This window comes from Papaver somniferum, chromosome 1, assembly GCF_003573695.1.
Source record: "Papaver somniferum cultivar HN1 chromosome 1, ASM357369v1, whole genome shotgun sequence".
Taxonomy (NCBI): domain Eukaryota; kingdom Viridiplantae; phylum Streptophyta; class Magnoliopsida; order Ranunculales; family Papaveraceae; genus Papaver; species Papaver somniferum.
The window spans coordinates 27,569,092-27,594,956 of record NC_039358.1 but is presented as its reverse complement, the minus strand read 5'-3'; the positions used below and the strand labels follow the sequence as shown (position 1 = coordinate 27,594,956).

General features: G+C 37.4%; 1 protein-coding gene across 1 annotated transcript; it reads right to left on the bottom strand.

Moving 5' to 3' along the window:
* Nucleotides 1-310: 310 nt before the first annotated feature.
* Nucleotides 311-8,184, bottom strand: LOC113281717 (protein PAT1 homolog 2-like). The gene is made up of 5 exons (XM_026530526.1): nucleotides 7,839-8,184; nucleotides 7,143-7,291; nucleotides 5,380-5,436; nucleotides 4,316-4,388; nucleotides 311-3,372 (listed from the first exon to the last, which is right to left on the bottom strand). The coding sequence occupies exons 1-5, from the start codon at nucleotides 7,918-7,920 to the stop codon at nucleotides 1,277-1,279; spliced, it is 2,457 nt and encodes an 818-aa protein (XP_026386311.1). The 5' UTR covers nucleotides 7,921-8,184; the 3' UTR covers nucleotides 311-1,276.
* Between the last annotated feature and the right edge of the window lie 17,681 nt (nucleotides 8,185-25,865).

Sequence of the window (25,865 nt, the reverse complement as noted above, 5' to 3'; positions counted from 1 at the left end):
AGTCTTGCAGTTCTCCCTTGGCAGGAAAAAAACAGATGCATGCAGTCTTCTTCTATATATGGGAGTTCCGGAAGAAGAGGAGTGCACAGGTTTCTAGTGTTCTTCCATATGCCTAGAGGTTATCCATGACATTAGAATGATGTTCCCTTTGTGGCAAACTAGTAGCTCTAGAAAAAAATTAAATTTAAGGGACTGGGAAGTTACAATGAAGGCAATGTAGGCAATAGCATGTACAACTATCCAGTTCTGTGTTTTTTTTTGTTTTTTTTTTTTTCATTAATAAAGAATATGAACTCTTTTCACCAACATTAAAAAAAAAAATTAAATCCGATTCTTATGAAGAATATAGAATTCAATCACCATGCATGAGCAGGTCAATATTCACATATAGCTATAAACCATAGTACTAAATCAGAAGACAAGCAAAAGAACAATAGCAGCAAACTAAATTACATAAAGCAAAATGCCAACAATTATGACAATAAAATAACATCGTCCAGCATTGTAATGTATGCAATCTTTGATAACGAGCATTTACTTAAAAGAGCCGTTTTCTTCCTGTTTAACAAGAGGCCCGAGTCACTAACTCTACCACCAAACGATCCCTACTCTTTATCACAAATGTGTTTCAAAGAGTTTCAAAGAACATGATGGATGGCTTTGCTCCCAACTAGACGCATCCCACGTCTCAAACCAAAGATCAGTCAGTAGTTGTACTCTTCCACATTTCAACCCCAAATATACAGACACAAAATCCCATTTTCCTCACCTCCTTGATATAAATAAGTCAAAAGAAGGCCAAGAATCAAAAAGGACATAATGGAAGCGGGCCTTGCTGGTAACAGAAACTGTACACATCCTACTACCCCTACCACCTATACTAAGGGGAGTTGTTTCCATCATATAATCAGAAACCAACTTAAAAGTACCCCCCCTAGAAGAGACTTTGTAGTAATGGACCATTTCTAGAAACACTTTCTCACCATAAGCATTACAGACATTTCCATCGAACAAGAGGATCAAAACACAAAATATTAACCTAAAGAAGGAAAAAAAAAAACGGAGAAAAACGAGAATTAAGTAAACCTTTGGAGCAGAAAAAGTGTCTCCCAAAGCAGGTTGCAGCTTACACGTTGGATGCCTTTCGATCCCAAGCTCCCCAACATTCAATTTTCTTGATGAACAAGACCTGGAGGCAATTAAAAGATGCTACTGATGATTGTAAAAAGTGATCTCGTTCAAGTTACTTTTTTCATTGCCTGGGTTCTATTATGCATTAACCCACCACTGATTCAGAATTTATGTGCCCACCACCACTACCACCATGGTTGTTGTTAAATCCCGTAACAGGCATGGAACGCTGTGCAAAATCCAACAAAACCTTCCGCTGCTGTTCATTTGTGTGAGGAAGACTTGCACGTAGCAGTTCCACTGGCATCTCCCTACTTATAGATCTTGCTGCTTCAGACCCTATAACTCCTGTGTTGGGATGGGCCTGCAATAACAATGACTGCATAATGCTGTCATACTTACTCATACAGTACTTTGTGAGAAGGCCAAAGAATTCATCGAAGGATGCCTGCCATAGAGCCCGATTAGGCATACTGTAGTTACTTGAGGCGTGGGGATCAGTTAGCAGGTCAGTGGCCCTCTCAAGAATTGATTTTAAGATTACCGTCGCCCCATCTCCGGCAGAGCTTCCAATTGGGCGGAGGGGAGGCTGCTCCGAGGAACAGACAACCGCAGCGAGACAAGCACTAAGAGATCCAAGATCCATGCCAAACACGCACGTTGAAACAACTCTTGCAAGATTACTTGTAGTCTCAGATGCTCCAGAGTCAGATGGTAATCCACCAAATAAAAACCTCAGATGACGAAAAATGGCCATACATACTATTCGTGTAAGCTCACTTCCAGGAAAAAGAAGCTGAAGGTACTTCGAGAGGAGCTTTCGACCTTTTGGCAGAGAGACTAAGCGCATAAATACAATGTCGTCTTTAGGGGAGAGACCAACTGTCTGGCCCACACCCTTCCCAAGCGGGTCAACCAACTGAAGTGAGGCTGCAAGACCTTCTAAGAGAACCTGACGCCTGCGCCTCAGCTGTGTCCCACCGTCTTGTGGTTGACTGAACTGCAGAAACCTGTCAATGTCATCCACATCGAGAAGTAGACATAGGCCATCCTCGATTGCTATTCTGGCTGCAAGCATTGGCTCTTGTTCAAGTGGCTTCTCGGAAATTTTCTGATCATCCCCAGAAGCTGACGGAGGGTCAACTTCAAGAAGTGGGCGCGGCCTTCTTATGGACGAGAAAGGGACTCTTCCAAGAGCATCTACCTGAAGGAATGCATGTGGCTCAGTATTTGAACGTGACCGAGATGGCAGGTCCCTCAGGTGAGTAGGACAAAAATGATGTTTCAACCTCGACCCAGCAGTTTTTTTTGACAAGCAAGCCTGATGATAGTAATCATCTACATAAGGATCATTACTATGGGTAGCCGCATGCTGCATCCTCAGAATACTTTCAATCTCATCAGCAGTCATGTACTTGGATCTGAACTGTGGCCACCCATTATCACTTTTCTGGGCACTGTTATCAGAGGCCTGCTGAGAAAACCGCAGGTTCTGCCTACCTCTTTGTGATGATTTTGGCCTTTGATCTCTCATATCAGTCATCCCAAGCATTTGTTCGTACTTGCTCATTACGTGAGGGGATGACGAAGGATGCGTGTTGAATAACTGAGATTGCAAAGCCTGAAAATGAGCCAAAGACGGTTGGACTGGATGGTGAAGTCTCTGTTGTTGTTGCGCCATTAGCTGTTGAGGCATTAGAGCACCGTTCGGATGAGGTAACTGCTGTAACATATTGTTCAAGATACTTGAATGATCCCCAGAAAATAGATTAGCCTGGTTAACCCCCCAGTTGTTCTGCGACCTACCAGTAGGGAGTCCTGGTGGAGGGAACTGAGGCATATTTCCACCATAATGTAATCCATGAGGTAACCCAGCCAAATGATGCTGAGGATTAGAGAAAGGAGAAAGGTTGGGGGCCGAGAAAGGCATCTGTGATCCACCAAGAGATTGAATACTAAGGTGGCGAGAATGGTGATTTGGTGAACCCTGTTGAGACCGACCACCTGGTGGAGGGTATGAAGTGAACGAGGATTTTGGTACTAAAACAGGCTCACTGGAGAAGTGTGGAGGTTGTTGTAGCTGTTGAGGATATGAAGAAGTTCTATACAGAGGTTTTGAATCAGGATGATGAGCAGAAGGCTGTGACGACCATCTCTTACTATCTTGACCACCATCAGAGTCGTAGACGTTCTGATCAAACCACAAATCACCCTCTTGTGCCCATTCTGCAGCAGAAGAACCTGAGAAAAAATGAACAAATTTTTAAAGAAGAGATTCTGCAGAAAATGGAACGGGTAGGAAAAGAATCAGTATTTGTCAACTATTTTCATTTATGTATACCAAATGATGAACGAATATATGTCTACATCTCTTGTTTCAGTGCAAGATAACAAACAAGAGAGTCAATTTTGTAACTGCACTTTAACGAATACATTTTCATTTCTGCACAGTAGCATTTCAATTCACAGGGTGAAACAGTGAACTGTCGCAAAATGATTGATACTCCATATTTATATCATGAACCAGTTCAAAATTGAAGTGCTCAGAAAAGATGAAAAGGCTGATGCTCACACGACTTCATTTATAGTTTAAACTATAAACACATCAGAATAAATCATGAAACAAGTTTTAAAATAATTTGTGCCTCATGAGCTGAACATGTTTCAAGACTTTCTAAGTAGAATTCACTGGTATATACCCCCAAACCGAAAAGATATAATAACCATAATGGGAAAAAAAAAAAGAAAAAAGCAGACCTGCTACAAAGTTAGGTTTTACCTACGTGAAAAAATATCAAAACCAGATTATGCATTCGTTACTATAAAATATCAAAAATCGGCATCACCAACAGTATAGAGCTCTTCTCTAGTAAACCATTTTTAACAATCATTGTTTAACAAATTTGTTTGTACTGAAACAGTTCCATATATTCTGGTTGTATCACCACCGAGCACAAAAAAAACCTATCAAGTAGCTCCACAACTAGAAATAAGGCAACTGAGGTCCATATTAAAAGTCTGTGTGATTAAAAGAGCAGCAAAAAGAGATTACTTTCGTACACATGCCTCGAAAAAAAGCAAATAATTTCCTACAACGTCTGAAACACACACACAAAAATATATATATATATATATATATATATATATATATATATATTTATTTAGGTGGTATATCATCACTCACTTTCTCGAGAAAAAGAACCTCCCCTATCACCAATCACTCCTGGTCTCGCTGGCTCGCTGACGGTTCTGTTCAACTATTAGGCAAAAAAAAATTTTGCTTTAGAATAAGGATAACTATACTGAGAAAAAACATGGATTAAACGTTTGTAAGAAAACATTAACCAAGTCGAAACTAAGGCAATATATAGAATACAAAAAGACACTGGGCATACAATGACTGCTCAGAATTATAGCAACAATAATCCCATATGTAATGAAGAATAAATAACCAATCCAGAAAATTTTGGCAGTGGAAATACAAATCAACAAGAGAAAACTTAGCCAATCAACGTTAAGCAACAAAATTCACCCTTGTCTCTTCATATATGGACCTAGCATCAACATGGCTTGGAGGCACACAGAGAACCTTCAATTACTACCATGACCCAACAAGTCTACAAAACTGTATAATACTAATATGTAGTTTCAGCACTTACTGTACAGTAGAGAATCAAAGTTCTGGTTTACGCAGTGAGGATGTGGACATTTTCATCAATAACATACATGTGCATATTCGAAAAATCGTCAGCGCCGTGTATTAGGTTATTAACATTCATATATGTAGCATTTAGTAATTCTAGTGTACACGCAAAGAGGATGTGGGCTCGAAGTTCTTCAAACGTTTTACCTCCGTGTATACCCATTTGTATAAACCACAAAAATGCATTTTCAATAAATTGTCAGTGCCATGTATTAGGTAAATGTCATTCACGGACATATGCAGCATTTAGCGATTATTACATAAGACATTGGATTTACACGAAACCTGAGAGCAAGCAGGTCGATCACTTGTGAGTGGTGAAGACAAGTGCTTTCAACCCTAAACCCATCCTTGGGTGATCAACCTACTCAAAGTTAGAAATTCATATAAATTATCTGCCACGGGCAGTTGCCTCTACCGTTTCGAAAAAGAAAGCACTTCTACAAATTGTATGATTGGAAGCAGATGCAATGCTTGCACTACTGGACTATGCAAGTAAAAATTTATCACATTCTCCTGAACTGGCATGACTTGAAAAAACTAACCTTTGAAAAAGTACTTGTAAGGTCATCAATGTCCGACAAAGATCCTAAACCTTCACCCTGCAAATGCAAACTAAATGTCAATTTTTGACAAGGCAATACATTCCTTTATAGCAAATAGTTAACATATTTACAGTTAGGTGTTGATCTTATAGAACATCAGCACATTGTACACATATGAGTTACATTTCCACAGTTCAGCATGAACTCGAAATAATAATTAAATCACTTATGTTAATTTAACCATCAGAAGAAAATACATATTGTTAAAAAAATAAAAACAAAAAAAAAGGTCAAATTCGAACAAGTTCTTACGGAATCAAAGTTCACAACCCTCAAAAGCCTATCAAAGCCTACTGGTCCCTCCCAATGATAAAAGCTAGGATATAAAGAAATATCACAGAACAGTATTATTGAGATAATGTCTAGATTCCTACAAAAGCACAAGTAATCGCTAGTTCAGATCACATTCACAGAAAAAAGCCCACACATGTAGGGCAGTATGGTTTTACTAAGAATGCCAATTATACACCTACTGTTAACAAGCAATTCTCACATGCACTTGCCAAACATGACCTAATAAACCAAAATCACAAAGATAAAGATAGAGAGTAAACAGCACAGAACAAAGGGAAGCAAAGAGAAAGATCTTGGTGTGGTACACAATAATGGAGAGTTTAATATTCTTCAAAGAGCAAAATTATAATATTTCCTTTGTGACAATTTTCTACTTTAGTTTATGTATCATTTATCTAGCCTTTTGGATGCTTTCTGGTTAAAGAGAGGAGGCATTCAACAGGCAATTACTAACAAATTAGCAGTCTAGCTTTCAAAAGACGGAGTCACTTGACGAAGAGGTTGGATATTTTATACTGCTCCACTTTCCAACAAAAACTTGTTTCATGATACAGTATCATCTATCACAAACCCAATTCTCCATTTGGTCAAAAGAAACTATAGAGATCTCATGTAACAGAAAGCATCTCTAGCTTCACATGCACTGCTTAAAGGCTAAGTCGTTTCATGAAACATCAGTACCAGGAACCAAGAAAACTACATAATGCCATTAAATAACAATACCATAATTAAGTAAACAAATAAAAGATCCAAGTGGACTCGCCCCATTTTTGCATCCTATTCCTAAGAAAATTATATACAGAATCAAACAGAATCCCAAGATCATGTAATAAGGGAGTCTGACTGAAATCCAGAGAACAAAGTTTACAAAATAGTTTCTCAAGAACTATTATGTTGGCACAAGTTCGTAGCAGGGGCATACAGTAAAGTATTGGTGTCAATAAAAATATGTCGAGCTACTGTTCCCAATAAACCATATATACATTTCTCCTCGACTCATATATAATAGATCCACACATCTGCATGATCAGTCCAAGCGGCAAAGCCCTATAACCCAAGATTACTAAATAAGACCCCAGTAGTCTACTATAATTTTACATCAACATCCACGAAACCAGTGTAAGGTTTTAAACACCTGCTCTTTATAAAATATCAATGCAATAAAATATTGACAGTGAAAATGTAAAGTAAGATCACTCTGGTTAATCTTGAGGTGAAACAATCCATTTGTTTCTTAGCCGAGTTTGCAAAGTTGTAAAAGAGTTCGAGAAAGGATATGCTCCACATTATTACTAAAATTACAGTAAATACAAGTGGAAAAAAAAATATCCATTTAAAGCTTGATCAGTAGACATGTTATGCGTTAAAGGATAACCGAAAATGTAAAACATTGCTTCTATAAAGTTCACCTCTTCTCTGTTGGGAACCTGATACTCGGCATCATCAAAACCTACTAACGGCGCCTCACCATCTTCATCGTCTAAACCCCCCAACTCAATTTCTTCTAGCACATCCTTGCCAAAGAATGTGTATTGCGATGCATCAAAGAGCGTGTTTCCTGAATCAAGAGATATTTTTATAATAAGTATATAAGTTACAAACAAAAAAATCAGAATTAGGGGAAGAAATTGCACTTTACAAGAGTCCAAAACTTAAAACGAAAAAGAGGTTTAAGTTGAGAAAACGAATGTGAAAGATAAAGCAGAGGTTTAAGTTGAGAACATTCTGAGCTAAAAAGACCATGAATCTAATATAAACAAGATTATATGATACATCAAACAAGTGACTTTGCATCTGAAGTTAATCTGTTTCCATTTACTGAAACTACATACTTGATCTAAACCATGCAAATTTCATGTAAAAACCAGCATCATCCAGATATTCAAAGAGAAACCCTAGATATTATAACCAAAAGTCAAACGCAGCACGATTACTACTCTGCAAAAGTATTAACTCGATCAAACAGGAATAGAACAAAGAAAAAAAAATCACCAAGCGGAATCGAACCAGAGCCAGATCTGCAAAACATAATTTAACAAGCAAAAACCTAAAGAAAATGAGCAGATAAAAAGAAGAAGAGAGATCTAGCTAAAAGAATAGCTAACCTGAAGAACTCGCTGTGAATTCATTAAAATTACTAAGATTGGGAGTTTGTTGAACACCACTCCCACCATCAAATCCTTCCATATCTCTAATTAATAAATCAAGAAAACCCTAATATATAAAAACTACCTCTAGAAGAAATAAACCATCTGAATTTTAAAATTAAACAAGAAATGGAGGAGAAACCCAAAGAAATCAAATTTCTAGGGTTTCCTCCGAAGCAGAAAGAGAGATCTGTAAGGAAAATTGAGGGCGGCAAACAAAATTCATGGAAGAGTGTTACTCTTGTCAAATATCCTAGATAGACTCGCTCGCGCACACACAACAACACCAAACAAGTAAAGGGTTTTTGCCCCGAAAGTGAAATTAAAAGGGAGAGATAGATAACGATAGCTTAAATTTATTATTATTACAGTAAAAAAAATAAAAAAGAAAAACTGATACAGTAGAACCTCTAAGAAATAACCTTGATACGAGAATAAAAATTAATAGTCCCTATCTAGGCCAGTTATATTAAAAAATAAATTTCATGTTGAAATAAGTTATATTTTCTCGGTATTTCGTCTTAAGGAACTTACCTCCATACAAGATTGATAAAAATATATAAATAATAAGAGTTTTATATATATCATTGTTTTCAAGAAATTTACCTCTATATAAGAATAATTGATAAAAAATATATAAATAACATAGGTTTTATATATGTATCATTGTTTAAGGTGAAAAGATTCTTGTAAATTCACAAGATCCTTTTATTTCTAAGTGGGTTTGATGCTTTCTTTTGCACATTTTCCATGTCCAGGTATAGTTTTGTGTGGATTGCCAAACTTCATATATCCATGTAGTGTAAACTAAATAATATTTGTAAACTTCATATATCTATGTTTATGTACGTATTTTTCTTAGGTACGTGTATAACCAAAAAAAATTGGCACTTCCAAAATAGAACTCCATATAAGAATAACCTCTATATAATAATAATTTATTATGAAACCTATTATAGGGGCTCCAAAATTTTGGTTTTGAGGGCTCACAAGATGACAAAAAATCAGGTCATCAAATAGTAATTTCAAAACCCCTTATCCCAATGATTAATTAACAACTAATGATTAGGTTAAATAAATTAAGCAAAATTAGTAATAAGATAAGACTAATCATTTGATTTATAGTTAATATTTGAAAATCAAAAAATTCTTTTTTTTTTTTTTTTTTTGAGAATTGAAGTTATGGTTAGAAAACCTAACCGTATATAAAATATACGGTTGACAGTTCATATTTTCCCAACCGTACACAAAGCCAGGGTAACTTACGGTTAGGTTTTCCAACCGTATACAAAAATTAGGTAACTCACTTACGGTTGGGAGTTAATATTTTCCCAACCGTAAAAAATTCATACGGTGAAGAAATAAATATTTTCACACCGTAAATCAACCATACGGTAGGGAAATATTGATTTCCCAACCGTATTCAGTTCTGAAACTAATTTTTCAATCTTTAGTTTAATCAAATCTAACCTATTCACGGGATCAAAAGAATAAAAAAGGATTGAGTTTTCGATTCTTACCCAACTAAAGTTATTACTTGCTGAGAATCGAGGATCAATCGTCTTTGGAAAAATAAAAAAGGAAGAAGAAAAAGAAGAGGCGATGGAGGATAAGAAGAGAGGAAGAAGAAGAAGAGACGAGTTTTTGTTTTGTTTTTTAGGTTTAAGTTTACAGGGGGTTAGTCCACGAGTGAGTTGAGGGGAGTTTAACGTATTTTGGATCTTGGGGATTTTGAGGGAGTGTAAGAGAGTAGAGAGAGTTTGAGAGAGTTTGGTGTTTTCAGTGTAGGGAGTTTGGGAGACTCTCCCAAAATCTCTACTTTTTTGAGAGATTTGGAGTGAGACAAAAATACACTGTGAACTCCCTAGAACTCCCCAGAACTCCCCAAAAAAACCCAACTCCCTAGCATTCTAATTTTTACCACTAACAGGGAGTTTAAGAGTTTCTTTCAAACTCTCCCACGACTAACGGGGTTTTCTAGGGAGTTTGGGAGAATCTTCTAAATTCTCCCACGACTAACGGGATTTTTGAGAGACTCCTTCGAACTCCCCCTCGACTAAAGGGAAAAAACCCAACTACACCCAACTCCCCCAACTCCCTTGAGGACTAACACCCTGTTAGTTTTTTATTTAGTTAGATTTAGGTTTGGTAATTATTTTGGTTATCAAAGGGTACTTTTGTATTTTTGATAATAAATTAGGACCCACCTCATCCATATTTAGGATAGTTGAATCCATAGGGACCCTTAAAACCAAATTCTTGGAACCCCTATTTTCTTTAGTATAGTCCCTAGCATATTCTTGTATATAGGTTCTACCGACGAATATATACCATCAATTATCATTGATGTTTACACTGTTAGATGGTGAGATTATATGAAGCTGGATGAATCAATTTTTTCTGAAAATATGGTCTAGTAAAAACATATACTCTGTATTCCTCTCCTTAAAGGCCTCTAGACAAATAAATTATTCACATTCGAGGATGAAACTCTCGTTTGTTATTTGTCGAAACAGACCTTCTCTAAAACAGGAGCTATGGTGATGACATTTGGCAAAGTTTAATTGGTACCAATCAACAAGCCTAAGGTCACGGTCTACGCTTAATATTTTTAAATAAATGGTTATTGTTAATTTCTTTTTTTTAAACTAGAAAAAAATTGATTTCTAAAAAGAAAAAAAAAAACAGAAAGAAAGAAAAACGTGATAGACTAACAAGAGGGAAACACAATTTTATGTATGAAATATATGATTTCTAAAAATATAAAAATGAAAACACTTGTTAGAAAAGCAACTTTATCGAATCACATACATTCTTAAAAAGCAGGTTTTTGTAGTTAATATATGGAATAGATAAATCTTATTAACACAAACTATGAGGATTTTATACATCAGAAACGCCCTACAATGATTCACTTAAAACAAAATATATATATATATATACTGGCCGGTTTAGGCCTAAGCCTCTACATCTACGGTTTTATGGATTCGTAGTGCGCTGATAATAGAACTCTTTGACTCTCTTCCAAAATATTGAATATAGTTCATTGACACGTTTGTCAAAGGCGGGAATGAACGATTTCATGAGATGCATATCTTCTCGGATCTCATTCCATTTTACAAGCTCTATTTGAGTGGTGGATGAAGTAGGAGTCGCTCAATGTTTCAAGTTGGTGGCAAAAAGTGCTTGCGAAAGAGGTTGTCTTGTTATATATTAAGACTCAACGGGTACCTTTTTTGAAATCAGACAATCAACTTTTAACTATATCCACATAGACCGATTTTGACCTTGCAAAATCATCTAAACTCTGCCTCGCAAAAACCGGTTCATAATGAATATGTGAGCAATTATTGTCAAAATAAAACATACAAGAAAAGTGCCATTTTTTTACAAGAATCAGACTACATGTTTTACCACATAGACTGCTTATGTTAGGTGGTCAAAATTCTGGATTTTTTGTTTCAGAATCAGTCTTTAACTATATCTATATACACCGATTCTGAACCCTGGCAAAACAAGGGAATGAAATTCTCAGAATCGGTATTTGTTGTAAATAGTATAAACCGATTTTGAACATGTAATGTTGGAGAAAAGAAACAATCGGTTTTTATCTAGTAACACATATACCGATTATAGATAAATAAACAGGCAAAATACCTGCATTTTTTTCCCAAGTTATAGTCATTTTGTTGCGTCTTAGGAAAACACAATAATTTAAAACCAACCAAATTCGTCGATTCTCCGACTAACGAAACAAAATAAGTTTTGATTCTGTAATTATTTATATAGTTAAAGACATGAGTTTTTAAAACAAATAAACCATTCATTCATTCATTATCTTCATCGCCAACATCTCCACCGACCACCACGTCCACGACCACCACGTCCACGTCCATGACCACGGCCTCATCTTCCTCGTTTAGCAGGTCGTTCTTCGGCGCCATCATCATCGCCACTATCATGTCTGGTGGTGTTTGATTCACCCCGAGAGATGTTTCTCGAAAAGAATCTCTTCCTCTTTGGCTTTGTCTTCTCCGGAGGTTCCCCAAACCTCTCATGAGCTTATCAATATTCTACGACATTATATTCTGCAATCTTTTCTTCATTCTCTTTAACATTTTCCCTTGCCCTATACATAGCCTTGCTTTGTTTATCAGATGCCCGATTCGCCTTCTCAGTTTTCATTTCAAACAACATTCAACAAATCATGCCAAAACCATTAACAAAACCATAATTTAGTATCAATACACACCATGTATTTGGGAGATTTTTGTTTGTCCTTGATTTGGGGCCTCTCCTGTACTTGTATCACCGAGTATGCGAAACGTTGGGGTACCAAGGCATGTGTGCTGGATAAGATTTGTGAACAACCTCAAGATCGTTATCCAGTAACTTACAATTTTTCTCATTCAATTTAAATTTCGGGTGCTCATATGTTGGGATATCTTGTACACTGTCACATTTTCTTGCCACTCTCATCGGATTGTACATTACATATCCTTTGAGATAGAACAAAGTTCCAAAATATTTTTGTTCCTTGCACCCAGCGACAACCTTTACTTTAGCAAATGCTTTATTATAAGGGTCTAAAACAACAGCATTCATCGTCAAGTTGTCAAATTGCTCTCTTAACTTCAGATAGTCCTTCTTCTGGATCTTCGGCTTACAGTTGTAGACTTATCAGACTCCATACCAATCACCTTGGTTCCACTTGTTGTTCACATGGGATCTACCAGCAAGTTTTTTTAAGTGCAAGTATATCCATACATGCGTTAACATATATTATAGGTGAGAAAAGAAAATGTAAGATAAACAAAATACAACAACTTGACAACTCGAATCACCTGCAGAAGATATATATTCCCTCCGATTTGGTTCATGTGAGACCTCGTTCAGCAAGTGTGCAAGGATGGCAGAGCCCCAAGAGTAGTCGTGCATTTTGTGAATTGGGTCCAATAGCTGAATATAGTTGGCGTTCACACAAGCACCAGAAACTTCGGGGAAAATACCAACTCCCAAGACATAAAGGACATACGCGTGGACTGTAATGATACGTCCGAGAAGATACCAATTTTCCTTGATCACAGAGCTCTTGTGTTCCAATGAATTGGTCCCTCAAGATCGCGAGATGGAATATTTTCTGTTTTTCTTAACCTACCAGCATCTCTGACTTGGTCTTTTCCTCATCCCAACCAAACACATTCTTGGTTAACTCGTAAATCTTGTTCCACCTAAGCTCATTCACGTAGTCTTTCCCTCTCACGACCCTGCTATGCTTAGGTCGGTAATCAACCGCGCATCATTTGGAGTTATTGTCATTTCACAAATCATAAGATGGAAAGTATATTGTTAGAGCATTGCTCGGTCGAACTCGCATGCATTTCTATCTCAAGCATGTTTGTCAATGTTAGTGATCAAAACTATAAGTCTTGATTTCTAGTCTACTATAGTTAAGGTCTCGGACTAGGATAGAAAGTGTAGTTGAGCTCAAGAACTCCATGGCAATCATCATACAAGACGAAGGACTACTCAAGGAACCGGTGGATCTTCATCGACTAAAAGTTATGTGGATACTTGAACTTATCTATCACTCAAAAGTCTATTTATCTCCTATATTGAGAAAAAATTCGTTTTGTTATATAGACTTAGATTATACACATTTGCTATTTCGAGCCGAGTTTATCTCGCCTATCTATTTCTCGAAATATGTGTTGGTAAGCTTTCGCTTTAACCAAGTTCATCTTTACCTAGTGACGAAAGTCATGACAAGTTTCAATCACTTTGAAAATTGCTTACTTTGACGAAAAAATAGTTTGTGAATAACAACTATAGAATATCAACGTCCTCTAAGAATGTTCCAATGATTGAAATGAGAGTTTAGATTATATAACCATTGGAGGATATAAGCATTGTTGTGGAAACACATATATGTATAAGTCCTTATTCCTTGAACCGAGGTTTGCGAACTTTGTTGATCAAGAGAACCGACATGGTGGCGTGAGCCAAGTCCGCGAACTGGCGGAAGTTCTTGTCCCGAGAATTTCTGCTGGAGTTTGTGAACTCCGTCCGAGAACTTAAGTCCGCGAACTTGAGTAGGTTATATCTAAAAACGATGTTTGTGAACTTATTCTTATATAAACTAAGGAATGCAAATGCAAACCGTGGATATATAGTTCATGAACCGATTTGAGTGAATCAAATCGTTTTTGCTTCGATTGTGTCTTGTGTAGTTACATAAGATTTCCTTGCAATTGAACAACTCTCTAACTAGTTCATTTGAGTCACTTGAACTAGTTATGGTGAAGAAGAATATGGTTGATATGAAAGTGATCATATGGCTAACCATTTGGTTGACTGTTGTTGAACCAACAAATGTACAAGTCGGGTACGGTTACACAAGCCTAGAAACGTGCATTTCATTTGTGTGTAACAAGCTAGTTTTCGATCTAACGGTTGAAAGATATTAGATTGAATCTAAATCATATTTTCATCTAACGGTGAATATTGAATGCTTTATTACCAAGCTAACATTGATTGCAAACCCTGATTTGAAAGACTATATAAGGGAGAGCTCTAGCAACTGGGAAACCTAATCCCCCACACCTTCTGTGTGATACTAGTTGTGCTAATCTAGATTCGATTCTCCTTTAACCTTTGGTTTCTTCTTCTAAACCAGGTTAACGACTTAAAGACTTCATTGGGACTGTGAAGCCAAACCGATACTACTTTCTCGTAGTTGTGTGATCTGATCTTGTTGTTTCTATCGTACGAGTACAATTGTAATAATTGGCTTGAGATTGATATCTCCGATAGGCAAGATATAAAAGAAATCACAAACACTTTGTCTCATCGTTTGTGATTCCACAATATCTTTTTTCGCTGCGTCGATTAGGATTCTTGTGAGGTGATTGATAATACTAGGCTGTTCTTTGGGAATATAAGTCTGGTTTATCAATTGGTTCATGTTCACCTTGATTTATCAAAAGACGGAACAAAACACGTTAAAGACCTTATAAGTCTGTGTTTGTAGCGATCTGATTATGAACGAGTCTATCTCTAATAACGTACCAGTTCAGAAATTACCAGATGATTCTAAAATCTTGGATTCACCTGAGAGAACTGTCACATCTAAGTCAGTATCTAAACATTCTCTTGATGTAAAAACTGTTGATTTGGAAACTCTCTTAGAAGAACAGTTGGATGAACTTTCTGATGAAGGTGATTCAGATATTGATAGAGATGTCGATGAGGAAGTCTCAGAGTATGTTAAGTTTTTGGATTCGTGGAATATGAAGAAGATTACAACTTCTCATGTCTCACCTCTTCTGACTCCTCTCTGTCGAGAAAATAATAAATTGAGAAGATGTTACGCAGGTGTTTATTTTTCGAATCGTTCTCACGAATCGATCCTCAAGGATTCTGAGGAAAACCTACGTATGAAGTCACTTGAATGTGATAATATTTATCAAAAGTACTTTTTGTTGGAAGAGAAACTTGCAGAATCCGAAGCAAGGTTTAAATCTCAACAAATTAGCTTTGATGACAGAGAAAGCGTTTATCTCGCTCGATAAAAACGCCTTGAGGATGATTTAGCTGTTGCTCTTGATAAAATCAAGATATTGGAAGAAGACTTGAAAAAGTTCAATTCTAGTTCAAGCAAATTAACCACTATGCTAGGAGCAAGTAAAAATCATCGTGATACACGAGGATTGGGCTATAAGGGAATAGATGCTCCAAGTATTAGCAAAGAGGTAAAATTTGTCAAGGCTAGTGATTCTTCTCAACAAAAGGTTTCCACTGATGGAAAAAGTGAAATACCTTCACCGGAAGTTAAAGTTCGAAAAAGCAATATATATCAACCTCCAAAGTTAGCACATGCGAATCGAGGTAAGAACATTCCTTATGTTTGCCACTATTGCGGAAATAAAGGTCACCTGGAAAGGAGATGTCGTTTCCGTATAAGGAATGAGAAACTTCATGATGTTCTTGTTTGGGCATCACAAGAAGTTATGAAACCAAGATCATATGTTAAGGCTAATTCCCTAAACGCTACAGGTTGTAGCTGTCCAACCTTTAGGCAAAGGAATCAGTGTTGTGATAAACCTAGATTTGCCTATAAACGTCATAAGAAGCCTTGATAGACGCATTTATATGTCTATTTTGTTCTCAATATTCTGTATTGTTAGACTCGATTAAGTACTTATTGTGTTATTTTGTGTTTTTGTAGATGTTTTTAGAGAAATAAGCCCTTGCGGCGAAATGGGCTCAAAAAGTGGTGTTTTTACACCCCGGAGAAAAATACTAAAGGCACCCCAGAAATGCACCGGAAACGCCCCAGAAATGTGCTTGAGGAACCCAGAAAAATTACTATTTCCACCCCAATTGATATTCGCACCCCAGCTCTGGTTAAGGGGCACCCTTCTTCTCAAATTCAAAAATAAATTTTGGCGGGAAATTTTCTTTATACACTGGTAGATTTTCCAATCGATTTTTGATGGTGTTATAAGGAGATTAAATCGCTGAAACTTAATGGGTATATGTGATATGGATATAAGAAGATATTGTGGTGGTTGGGATCGATCAAATTTTGCTAGATAATCGATTCTCGATTCTCGATTTGCGACAATTCTCAGTTCCTTTCCCGCGTCTTCACAACAGTGCTTACATCACTTCAGTAGTGCCGTTCTTCCTGACGCTTCCTATGTGTCGCAACGGACGGTCTTAAAATCGATTTTCCTATTATTTCATCATTTGTAATCAACTTGTGAGCATTAATAAAATCTTTTGAGTATTTTTCCAACATGATGAGAGGCTAAATTCTTGGTGATTGAGGCAATTGAGGATCTATTCACTCATGTTTGATTGGTAATATTTTTATTTATAATTTTCTTAATTATTTATTTTGTTTAATTCACTTGGATAAATATATAAAAAAAAAGATAAAATGGTTTTCTTAATTATTTGTGAATCAGTTTGATGTTTTATGCTTAGAATAATTCTTTGATAAATCATGCTTAAGGATTACAACTTAATATTTGGACACCTTTTAAATTAAAAAGTGATTTAATAAGAAAAAGTGCTTAATAATAATTTCTGAAATATTATTTATGACCAATCAACTTGAAGTAATAGTGAATCCTGAGCCTTAATCCCACTTTAAATCTTGACATCACTCTTTGAAAATTAATTTGCTTTATTTTTATTAAATTTTTTAAAAAAAAAAGTTACCTTCACAAGTTCGAAAAGAACCCCTTTTACCACAATCTACAACAACATTTGAAGTTACACCAAAATTTTGGCGCCGCCGACGCGGATTTGTGTTTAGGTAGAATTTTTAGGTTTTTATTATTTATTTTTACTATTATTTGTTCCTTTTTACGTTTTTTTTTTGTGTCTTTGATTTACAGGTTCGAAGTGGAATACTAAGGACTTGGGAACAAAAAGCTTAAAGCTAAAAGCTAAAAGAGAAGAAAAAAAAAGACATAAATTTTTTTTTTAGGATTTGTATATAGGCTTTATCTTTCATAATTTTTGTAATTTTTGGACTTTTTATTTGGACTTTATTCTGGACAATTGGACTTTATTCTTTTTTTAACCCTACGGAAGGGTATTATTATTAAAAAAAATAAAAAATTATATAAACTGTGTGCAGGGAAGGACGACGATTACTATATCGTCTGGGCCCCTTGGGTTCGTACACGGCATAGGAGTCGTGGCCCGAGTCGACGACAACGGTTCATCCCCCGTATGGTACGGGAGGTAAGTCCAATCGAAACACTCGCGAATCCCCTGAAAGCGAGTTACTGTATGCCTTAAGGTGATAATTGTTTGAGGACGAACCGGACTGTCTTTATTTTCCTAGTAAAGGGCAAGGCCTGGCTTAAACAAGTTAAGGTTTCGGATTTCATCACCATTCCTTCTTGCCCGTTTTAGGAAAACAAAACCTAACGCGAACCCAAGCTTTAAAATCTGATTAGAAAGAGACCTATAGGGTATCGAGCTTGTTAGGAAAATTTTTCGAAGGATATTGGTTACCTTTTAAGCAACTTCAAAGTTCATGATGACTTCTGGGAGTTGAAACAAGCCGCCTTGTAACGCCGGTGAGGCCTTGGGTATCAAAGCTCCATTGAGCTTCCCTCGCCTCAGTTTCATCTCACATTAGCTCGGATTGATCCAGAGGGGTTGCTCAAACTGTAACGAATTCCCCTTCGAGAGATAGAAGCTGGTCTAGAAACAATCTAAGTGGAGCCATCATGCTTTTTGTTTGCTAGAAATCTTTAGGTTTTGCTTTGGTGGAGTCGAGTCGGCCTTGTTTGTGATTGTATAGAATCCCTCTGTAGTTTATATTTCTTCGGTGATCAATCCTTTTGAGGAGACGCCACCTGCGATGACGTTGCGAGAATATATGTCTAGAAATTCTCGTTATCAAGAGACGTCTTCGGAAATGACTCTTGGTGAATATATGCGTGGGCAGCGATATATGGATACTCCAACTTTTATTGAGGAATCACATCTAACGATCTATGAGAAATATTATAAACATAGACCATGTAGTTGGGAACAAATCTTGAGAATTCGTGAATATCAAAAATTATATTGTGATGATGATGAGGAGGAGGATGGTGATGATGATTATAATGATATTTCTAGTTCAAATCCAAATAATTTTAATAATTATTTACATATTCAAAAGGACGAGGATTTGACTAGAAATACCCCCGTTTTAGACGATGATTACGAAACCGATGATGGTTTAGAGGAACCAGTTTATCTTGAGAGTACTGTTTTCGAGTCAAACGATTTAGAAACAATAGTCTTAGAAGAACTCGTAGAGATTAGCGGGGATGACCTGACTTAGAAAAATCAATCGCCCACTTTCAGGAATCTGATGACCTAGAAATTAGGGAGATTATGACCAGTCTACCTAGAGACGCCGAAAACTCTAAGTTTGGGGGTGATTATCATTCTCCATGTTCTTTCACTCTTAAAAATATCCCTCACTTGGGACTTGACATCAATGCCTCACCCATTTTACGAGACTATCTTCGTACTCGTTTTCCCGAACTTAATAATATTCAACACGAGTCTCAACTATTAGAAACCCATCCTCTGGTTGATGTGGTTAACCCAGGCAATAATACCAAGATTGACTTTGTTTTCCCACCAAAAACGTTTCTACCAATTATGGGAACTTTTGATTTTAAGATGTGTCGGTTATTAAGTTTTGAGACTAAACCTAATCACTTTAGGATATTAGGGTCGACACATTTTCTTAAGGAAGACCACCTCTTTCATTGTGGTCAGCTGTGTGAGTCAAATCTGATTGACTTAGAGGATCCCCAGTTATTCAGGTTGTTGTTATGTGCTTATAAGTTCTTAGTTGAGTTTTTCCAGACTCTAATACCTGAACCGGATCTTAGCTTTGAGGAAATACAACCGATGAAAACCTTTTATTTAGACCCTTTTATAGAGCCTGAACCTGAACCACAACTAGATGTAGTTGTCTTAAGCAAGGGTATGTTCGGTATCTTCTTGGTCTGTTGCAGTTTCGTTTTCTTGTGGGTAACACTTTTTGATCCAGATGACCCACAGTTATTCCGGCTACTACTATATGATTCTACGTGCTGACTAATCCTTGCTTAGTCTGGCTGAAGACTTTAAACTTAGCACTTCTTGGGAGGTAACCCAATATTCATGCGACATGGTAATATCTTTCCTTATCTCTTTTGCTTCATTGGTAACAGTTTATCCTTGTTCATGCTTTTAATTTTATCTTTAGAACATCGAGGACAATGTTAGATTTAAGTTTGGGGGTATGGGAGAAACATTTTAGTCGCATTTTTGAAACTTCTAGCGTCACATAGTACCCGGTTAGCTAAGTTTACATACTGTTTCTCACCGAAAAGATAGAAATTGGAATGCTAGAGATAACAACCTATTGAGACATTAGAGAAAAAGACATTGAGATCCTTGAAATTCAGGAGAGAACTTGTTCCTTTTAGAGGGTAACCGTGATGGACCTAACCATCCATGATGGAAAGGCAAGTAGGTCAGAAGGAAATGCCAGAAAGACAGAGCAACCTCACAATGTAGTCTTAGTTACTGGATTACGACTCTCTCTCAGTAGAAACTTATCATCATCAACAAGCGGAGTGACATCAAAATTTATGAAAAAGTTGAAGACGTTTAAGGTTTAGAAGCAACAATAGAAAAGAATAATTCAAAAATCAAAGTTGAAGACTTAGTTACAAGAAGTTACAAGAGCAAATGATATAAGTTGTTGAAGTTCATGATACCAAGACATCACAAGTTGTGAAGATCCAATTTCTAAAGTACTTCTCTCATGGCCATGTAAATTTTTGTCTTTTAAAAAAAGAAAAAAAAAAAGAAAAAAAAAAGAAAAATGAAAAAAAAAAAAAATCATTACGTTCTTTTTGTTCAATAAGGCCGTAGGGAAGAAGAAATTTATAAGTCAAGCAAGAAATCGAAGAGAAGAGTTAATTGTCAAGGTTCTATGAGGTTCGAGAGTTTATCATCAACAGTTGAAGACCGAAGAAGACGTTATTTCTACTGAGCACTGTGAGAGAGTCGAAGAAAGATGCATTTTGGTTGCTTTTTTAGTCTGCTTTCAATCTGGCACAAGATCTTTCTAGCACTGGTTTAACTCATCACACGTAATTAGTCCAGCTGTGTAGCAGATGTCCCTCTCATCTTTATCTCTCTCCTAATCTTATCAAGCTGTAAAGCAGCGGACGCATCATACAATGTTTATCTAGCTGTGTAGCGGATATCTCTTTATCTAGCAGTCGTGGAGATGTGTCTCCCCTTTTCTTCAGTCAGCTTTAGAGCTGACACCTTTAATTTCTCTGGCATTCTAGTTACTTGGAGATAGGTTGAGAATACGTATGTCCTCATATCTCTTTGGATACTTGTGACCAATTAGAAGTCATGGTTTTTGTGGGTACACCTCTGTTAAACCCACCCGAGATTAACTCGGTTTTATTTTTTAGTTTTGCTCGAGGACTAGCAAATAATAAGTTTGGGGGTATTTGATAGACGCATTTATGTGTCTATTTTGTTCTCAATATTCTGTATTGTTAGACTCGATTAAGTACTGTGTTATTTTGTGTTTTTGTAGATGTTTTTAGAGAAATAAGCCCTTGCGGCGAAATGGGATCAAAAAGTGGTGTTTTTACACCCCGGAGAAAATTACTAAAGGCACCCCAGAAATGCACCGGAAACGCCCCAGAAATGTGCTTGAGGAACCCAGAAAAATTACTATTTCCACCCCAATCGATATTCGCACCCCAGCTCTGGTTAAGGGGCACCCTTCTTCTCAAATTCAAAAATAAATTTTGGCGGGAAATTTTCTTTATACACTGGTAGATTTTCCAATCGATTTTTGAAGGTGTTATAAGGAGATTAAATCGCTGAAACTTAATGGGTATATGTGATATGGATATAAGAAGATATTGTGGTGGTTGGGATCGATCAAATTTTTCCAGATAATCGATTCTCGATTAAAGCAGTAAAGAAGAGATATCGGTTAAACTTGGAAAGAAAATTACGTAAAGATGCTGCATGGGTTGTGGAAGTTAAGTGCAAATATTCTCCTAGGTTGCATATCAACAGATTTTGGAAATTATCAAGACAATTAACGCATGCAGAGAAAGAAAATAAGAAATTATTCCCAAGAATAATTTTCCTTTACTGTGAAAATTTTGAGGAATTAATGGCGAGATTTGATGCGCCTGGAATGTATAAATAGGAGATACATGGGTCCTAGAAGGGTTGTCGAGAGTTTGGGGGCTTGAGGAGAACTGAGGAGCAAGAAATCACTATGAACAGCAAGCTTCCTGCTGCTGTTTTATGCTACTGATGAAGATGAAGAACACGAAGAACAGACTCTCAGAAACAGTCGTTCTTCAACAGTGACAACGACAGTGGCTCGTGGGTCGTAGGTGTGGGTCTTAGAACCTTAGCGACAACAACAGTTAGATTTTATCATTTATTCTGGATGCTTTTTGTGCGTCGCAGATTACAGTTTCACACCATTTTCCCTTCTTCTCTTTATTATAAACACCAATTGAGCTTAACAAAATATTTTGAGAGGTATTTCACCATGATGAGCTAAACCCAACATTGGGACAACGGAGGAGGCGATTTTCATCATTCTGGTAAATTTAATTTATTCTTTTTATGACTTTTGCATTGATTTAAAATTGAAAAATGATTTTGATTAATTAGTTATCATGTTATTTGATGCGGCACGCTTGCTTAAATGTTTGATGTCCCATGCTTACGATTTATAACTAATATTCTGAGAATCTATATTGGCAAAATAAGAGTCCTTACATTTTATGTTTTGAGCGATAATTGTTAAGGATAAATAAAATGTACCATATGCATGAGAATTGGCCAAGTCCTTAGTCCCAGTAACTCTCTACCAATTTGTCAATATTTTTGTATATAATTTTTATAAATCTAAAAAACCTTCACATTCACAAGTCTTAGAGTTCGAACCATCCTTGCTACTACTACTACAACCCACGAAAAATCCATAATCAAGCCTTTTTCACAATCATAGTGATTATCAAAAGGATAACTTTGTAAAGACGAAGACAAGATCCGATGCTCCCAATTGGAGAAAGACTAACTTGCAAAAGAATAGTCAATCCAATTCTCTTTCGAGAATTCCATAAGAGATTAGCGGGAAGAAGGGTCAGGTTGTTTTTAAATACACTCAGAAGTGGATATCAAAGAAAGTTTATGATGCCTTGAGTGAGAAAAGGAATTGTGAATACCAATACTCTGCGGAGCACGTGTCACGATCTTAGTGGCCGCATACAAGATTAACTGTGTAGCCCTCGCTACACAGAGAAGCCTGAGTAAAAAAGGATACCTTCGCAGATCTACTTTATCTCGTCCCAAGAAAGGATGCCTCGACGGTTGAGATGAGAAGAGTAAAAGCCTAGTCTACAAGGAGGCAGCTGGCGAAGGGATAAAGGTAGATGAGATATCTAATCGGCATTAAATGCACAAATCTCTTATCTACACGCATAATCAGATCACGTGAAGAGAGACTATGTGGCAGAACCCGATTGGCAGAAGTTGGCGGTGAACGAAGGTACAACCTATACTAAGGTTGGGGAGTTCCCGAAGGAACGTGGGTCAGCTGAGATGGCAAGGTTCGACTGGATAAGGCAAGAGGTGAACGAAGGTACCATTTGTACGAAAGGTATATCAGCAGACGATGGACCCAAAGGCAGCAAAGATATACCTGGAGCAGAAGGGGCTATAAATACCAAGCCTCACCAACAAACTAGAGGCATTCAATATCTAGGAGAGAAGATCTAGTCTTAAGATTATACCTCTTTAATGTTTAGAACTTAAGTATTCTTCAACTTGAGTTATCTCTATTACTTTGGGAAGCATTTAAGATCTTTGTAACCACCATACTTAATACAAAACAATCACTCATTACCCCGTGGACGTAGATGAAAGTCGAACCACATAATCTTTTGTGTCTCATGATAACTTAGAAGCTCTTACATTATATTTGTGTTCTTTGTTATTATTGTGATCTTGAATACCTTTTATTACTTAGCATTATCAGTTCAACAGAGGTATCAATACTACGTAGTATATGATTCTCTGAGATGTATATATTACGTAGACTACGGGAAAACGAGTAGTCACAGTTTGGCGCCCACCGTGTTTTGCTCACAAGCTTGAGTTTAGACATAGTTTTATCTTTAACTTATGTATCTTCTGAAACGAAGGGATCTGTGTTCAAAAACGATGAATCTCACTTTCTAGTGATTTGTTCATCCGTTATTGGCGTATGTTCTTTGAGTTCATAGTCTCTAAAGACGTACCTTGTTACAGATCTACAAAAATTTCCACAAAAACGTACTCACAAAACGTTAAAATCTTTGTTTTATACTAAAACAACCTTTTCTAACAAAGCATCTTTTAGATCTGAGAACCTTTGACTGACAGAGGAATCTCGGTGAAAATTTTAAGGAAGAAAGATCTTCTCAAGCATTTAATAACCTTGTTTTTTACGAAGATCTAACACCCCATTTTAATTGGTTTTCAACGTTTAAGGTTGTTTTTTCCAAGGGTGTCATAAGCATTTAATACCTGTCTTTCAAAGACATTATTTCAGTCTTTTTTCTGAAAAAGCTGCTCAGCCGTCTTCTGTGTCAGAGCATTAATTGCTACTTTTAACGGAGGCACCCAAGTAGCAGATTTTGTCGACTTTCTGTGACCGCAGGATAGCAAAAGCCGAAGGCATGCAGAAACCAAATGATGTACCAACAAGCTCACGACCAGCACTTACCAGAGGGAGATCTCAAAAGTCGTCTCAAGCGAATCAAAGAACCGAAGCAGAGGACGGACAAAGCGAAATAGTAAGAAGAACGATTGCTAATAAATCACATGTTCCTGCTGAAGGGATGGGGCAAACATCGGGAGCTCAACCGCTTTACGCCATGCCGTTACCAGAGCATCCCACCACTACGCAGCCACTTGCGGCCAACACAGGGTTACCCAGAACCTTAGTTCCGGCGGGACGAGGGTTGGGAAACCTAACTCCAATCCAAATAGATCCAGACGCACCAGTTGTAGAAGAAGGAGCGGATAACTCTGAGGATCCGGCTGACAGCACTCCTAAGGGTGGTGGAATCCACAACAACGACCAAATGGCGGCAAAAATAGCGGCCTTGCTACTCCGTAACAAGGAGCATGAGGATGCAAGGCATGAGATGACCCAAGAGAACCAGAACCTCAAAGGTATGCTGGACATAAAAATCTAAGGCTCCCAAGCTCACCCTTCACCAAAGAGGCGTGAAAACGGAGCTATCTCAGGAAGACGCAGTGTGGATCTCAACCCACCAAAGGCCAACCAACCTAGGGGAGCCAGGAGAGCGCACCACGATCCAGACGAGACAGATTCAATATACAAGCCCTCTCAATCCTACTACGACGAAGCATTTTCCAAAGACACTCACAATGTGAACATAGTTATGGAGCAGATGGAGAAAATGCGGAAGGAAATACAAGGACTAAAAACTGGCCACGCATGTGCAAGGTTAGAATAAGTGCTTCAAGAGGCAACCACATCCCCATTGTCTTTTCGTATTTTGAGGGAACCCATCCCTCCGAAATTCCCGGTACCTACGTTCCAAGCATACAACGGTACCTCAGATCCCGCAGCCCACCTACGGTATTACACTCGTGTCCTTGCCCATTGGGAAAGAGATGAGGTAGTACTTTGTAGGTACTTCCCTGCAAGCTTAACGGGATCTGCACTAACCTGGTATGAAAATTTACCAGCAAACTCAATTGACTCTTTTGAGCAATTATCTACGGTGTTTTTGGAGACATACATTACAACAAATCAACAAAGGCAGGGTTAGATAGGCTATTTGCTTTAGCTATCGGACCCCGGGAAACACTGACGCAGTACACAGACAGGTGGCAAAAGACGTGCCAAGCAATTGGAAAGGTCAATCCAGAAATTAACATTAACTGCTATAAGTATGGACTTGATAGAACCTCAGCCATCTTTGTGGAGCTTCACAATAGAGCCCTCGATTCCTAAGGAGAGCTCAGGGTTGTCCAAGACCGTTACATCAGACTCGAAGAAATACAGAAGGACAACCCTATGGAACAAGGAAAAGCGACAACAGCTCCACAACGTACCGACTCTCTGGAACCAATTCCGGAGAAACCTAAGCGACAAAACGAAGCCGGGGGCAGGACCAGCTCTTGGGACAAACGATCCAAATACGAAGATGGCAAAAGAGGCAAAGGAATAGAAGAATTCGTAGATAAAATCTACACGAAGCTGAATACAACGTTCTCTCACATTCTCAACAAGGAGGGAGCAAAGCCGGGCTTTCCTTACCCTAATACTAGGGGAAAGCAGCCAGACAAAACGAAGGAGGCCAAGGAGTATTGTGCTTACCACCAATACTA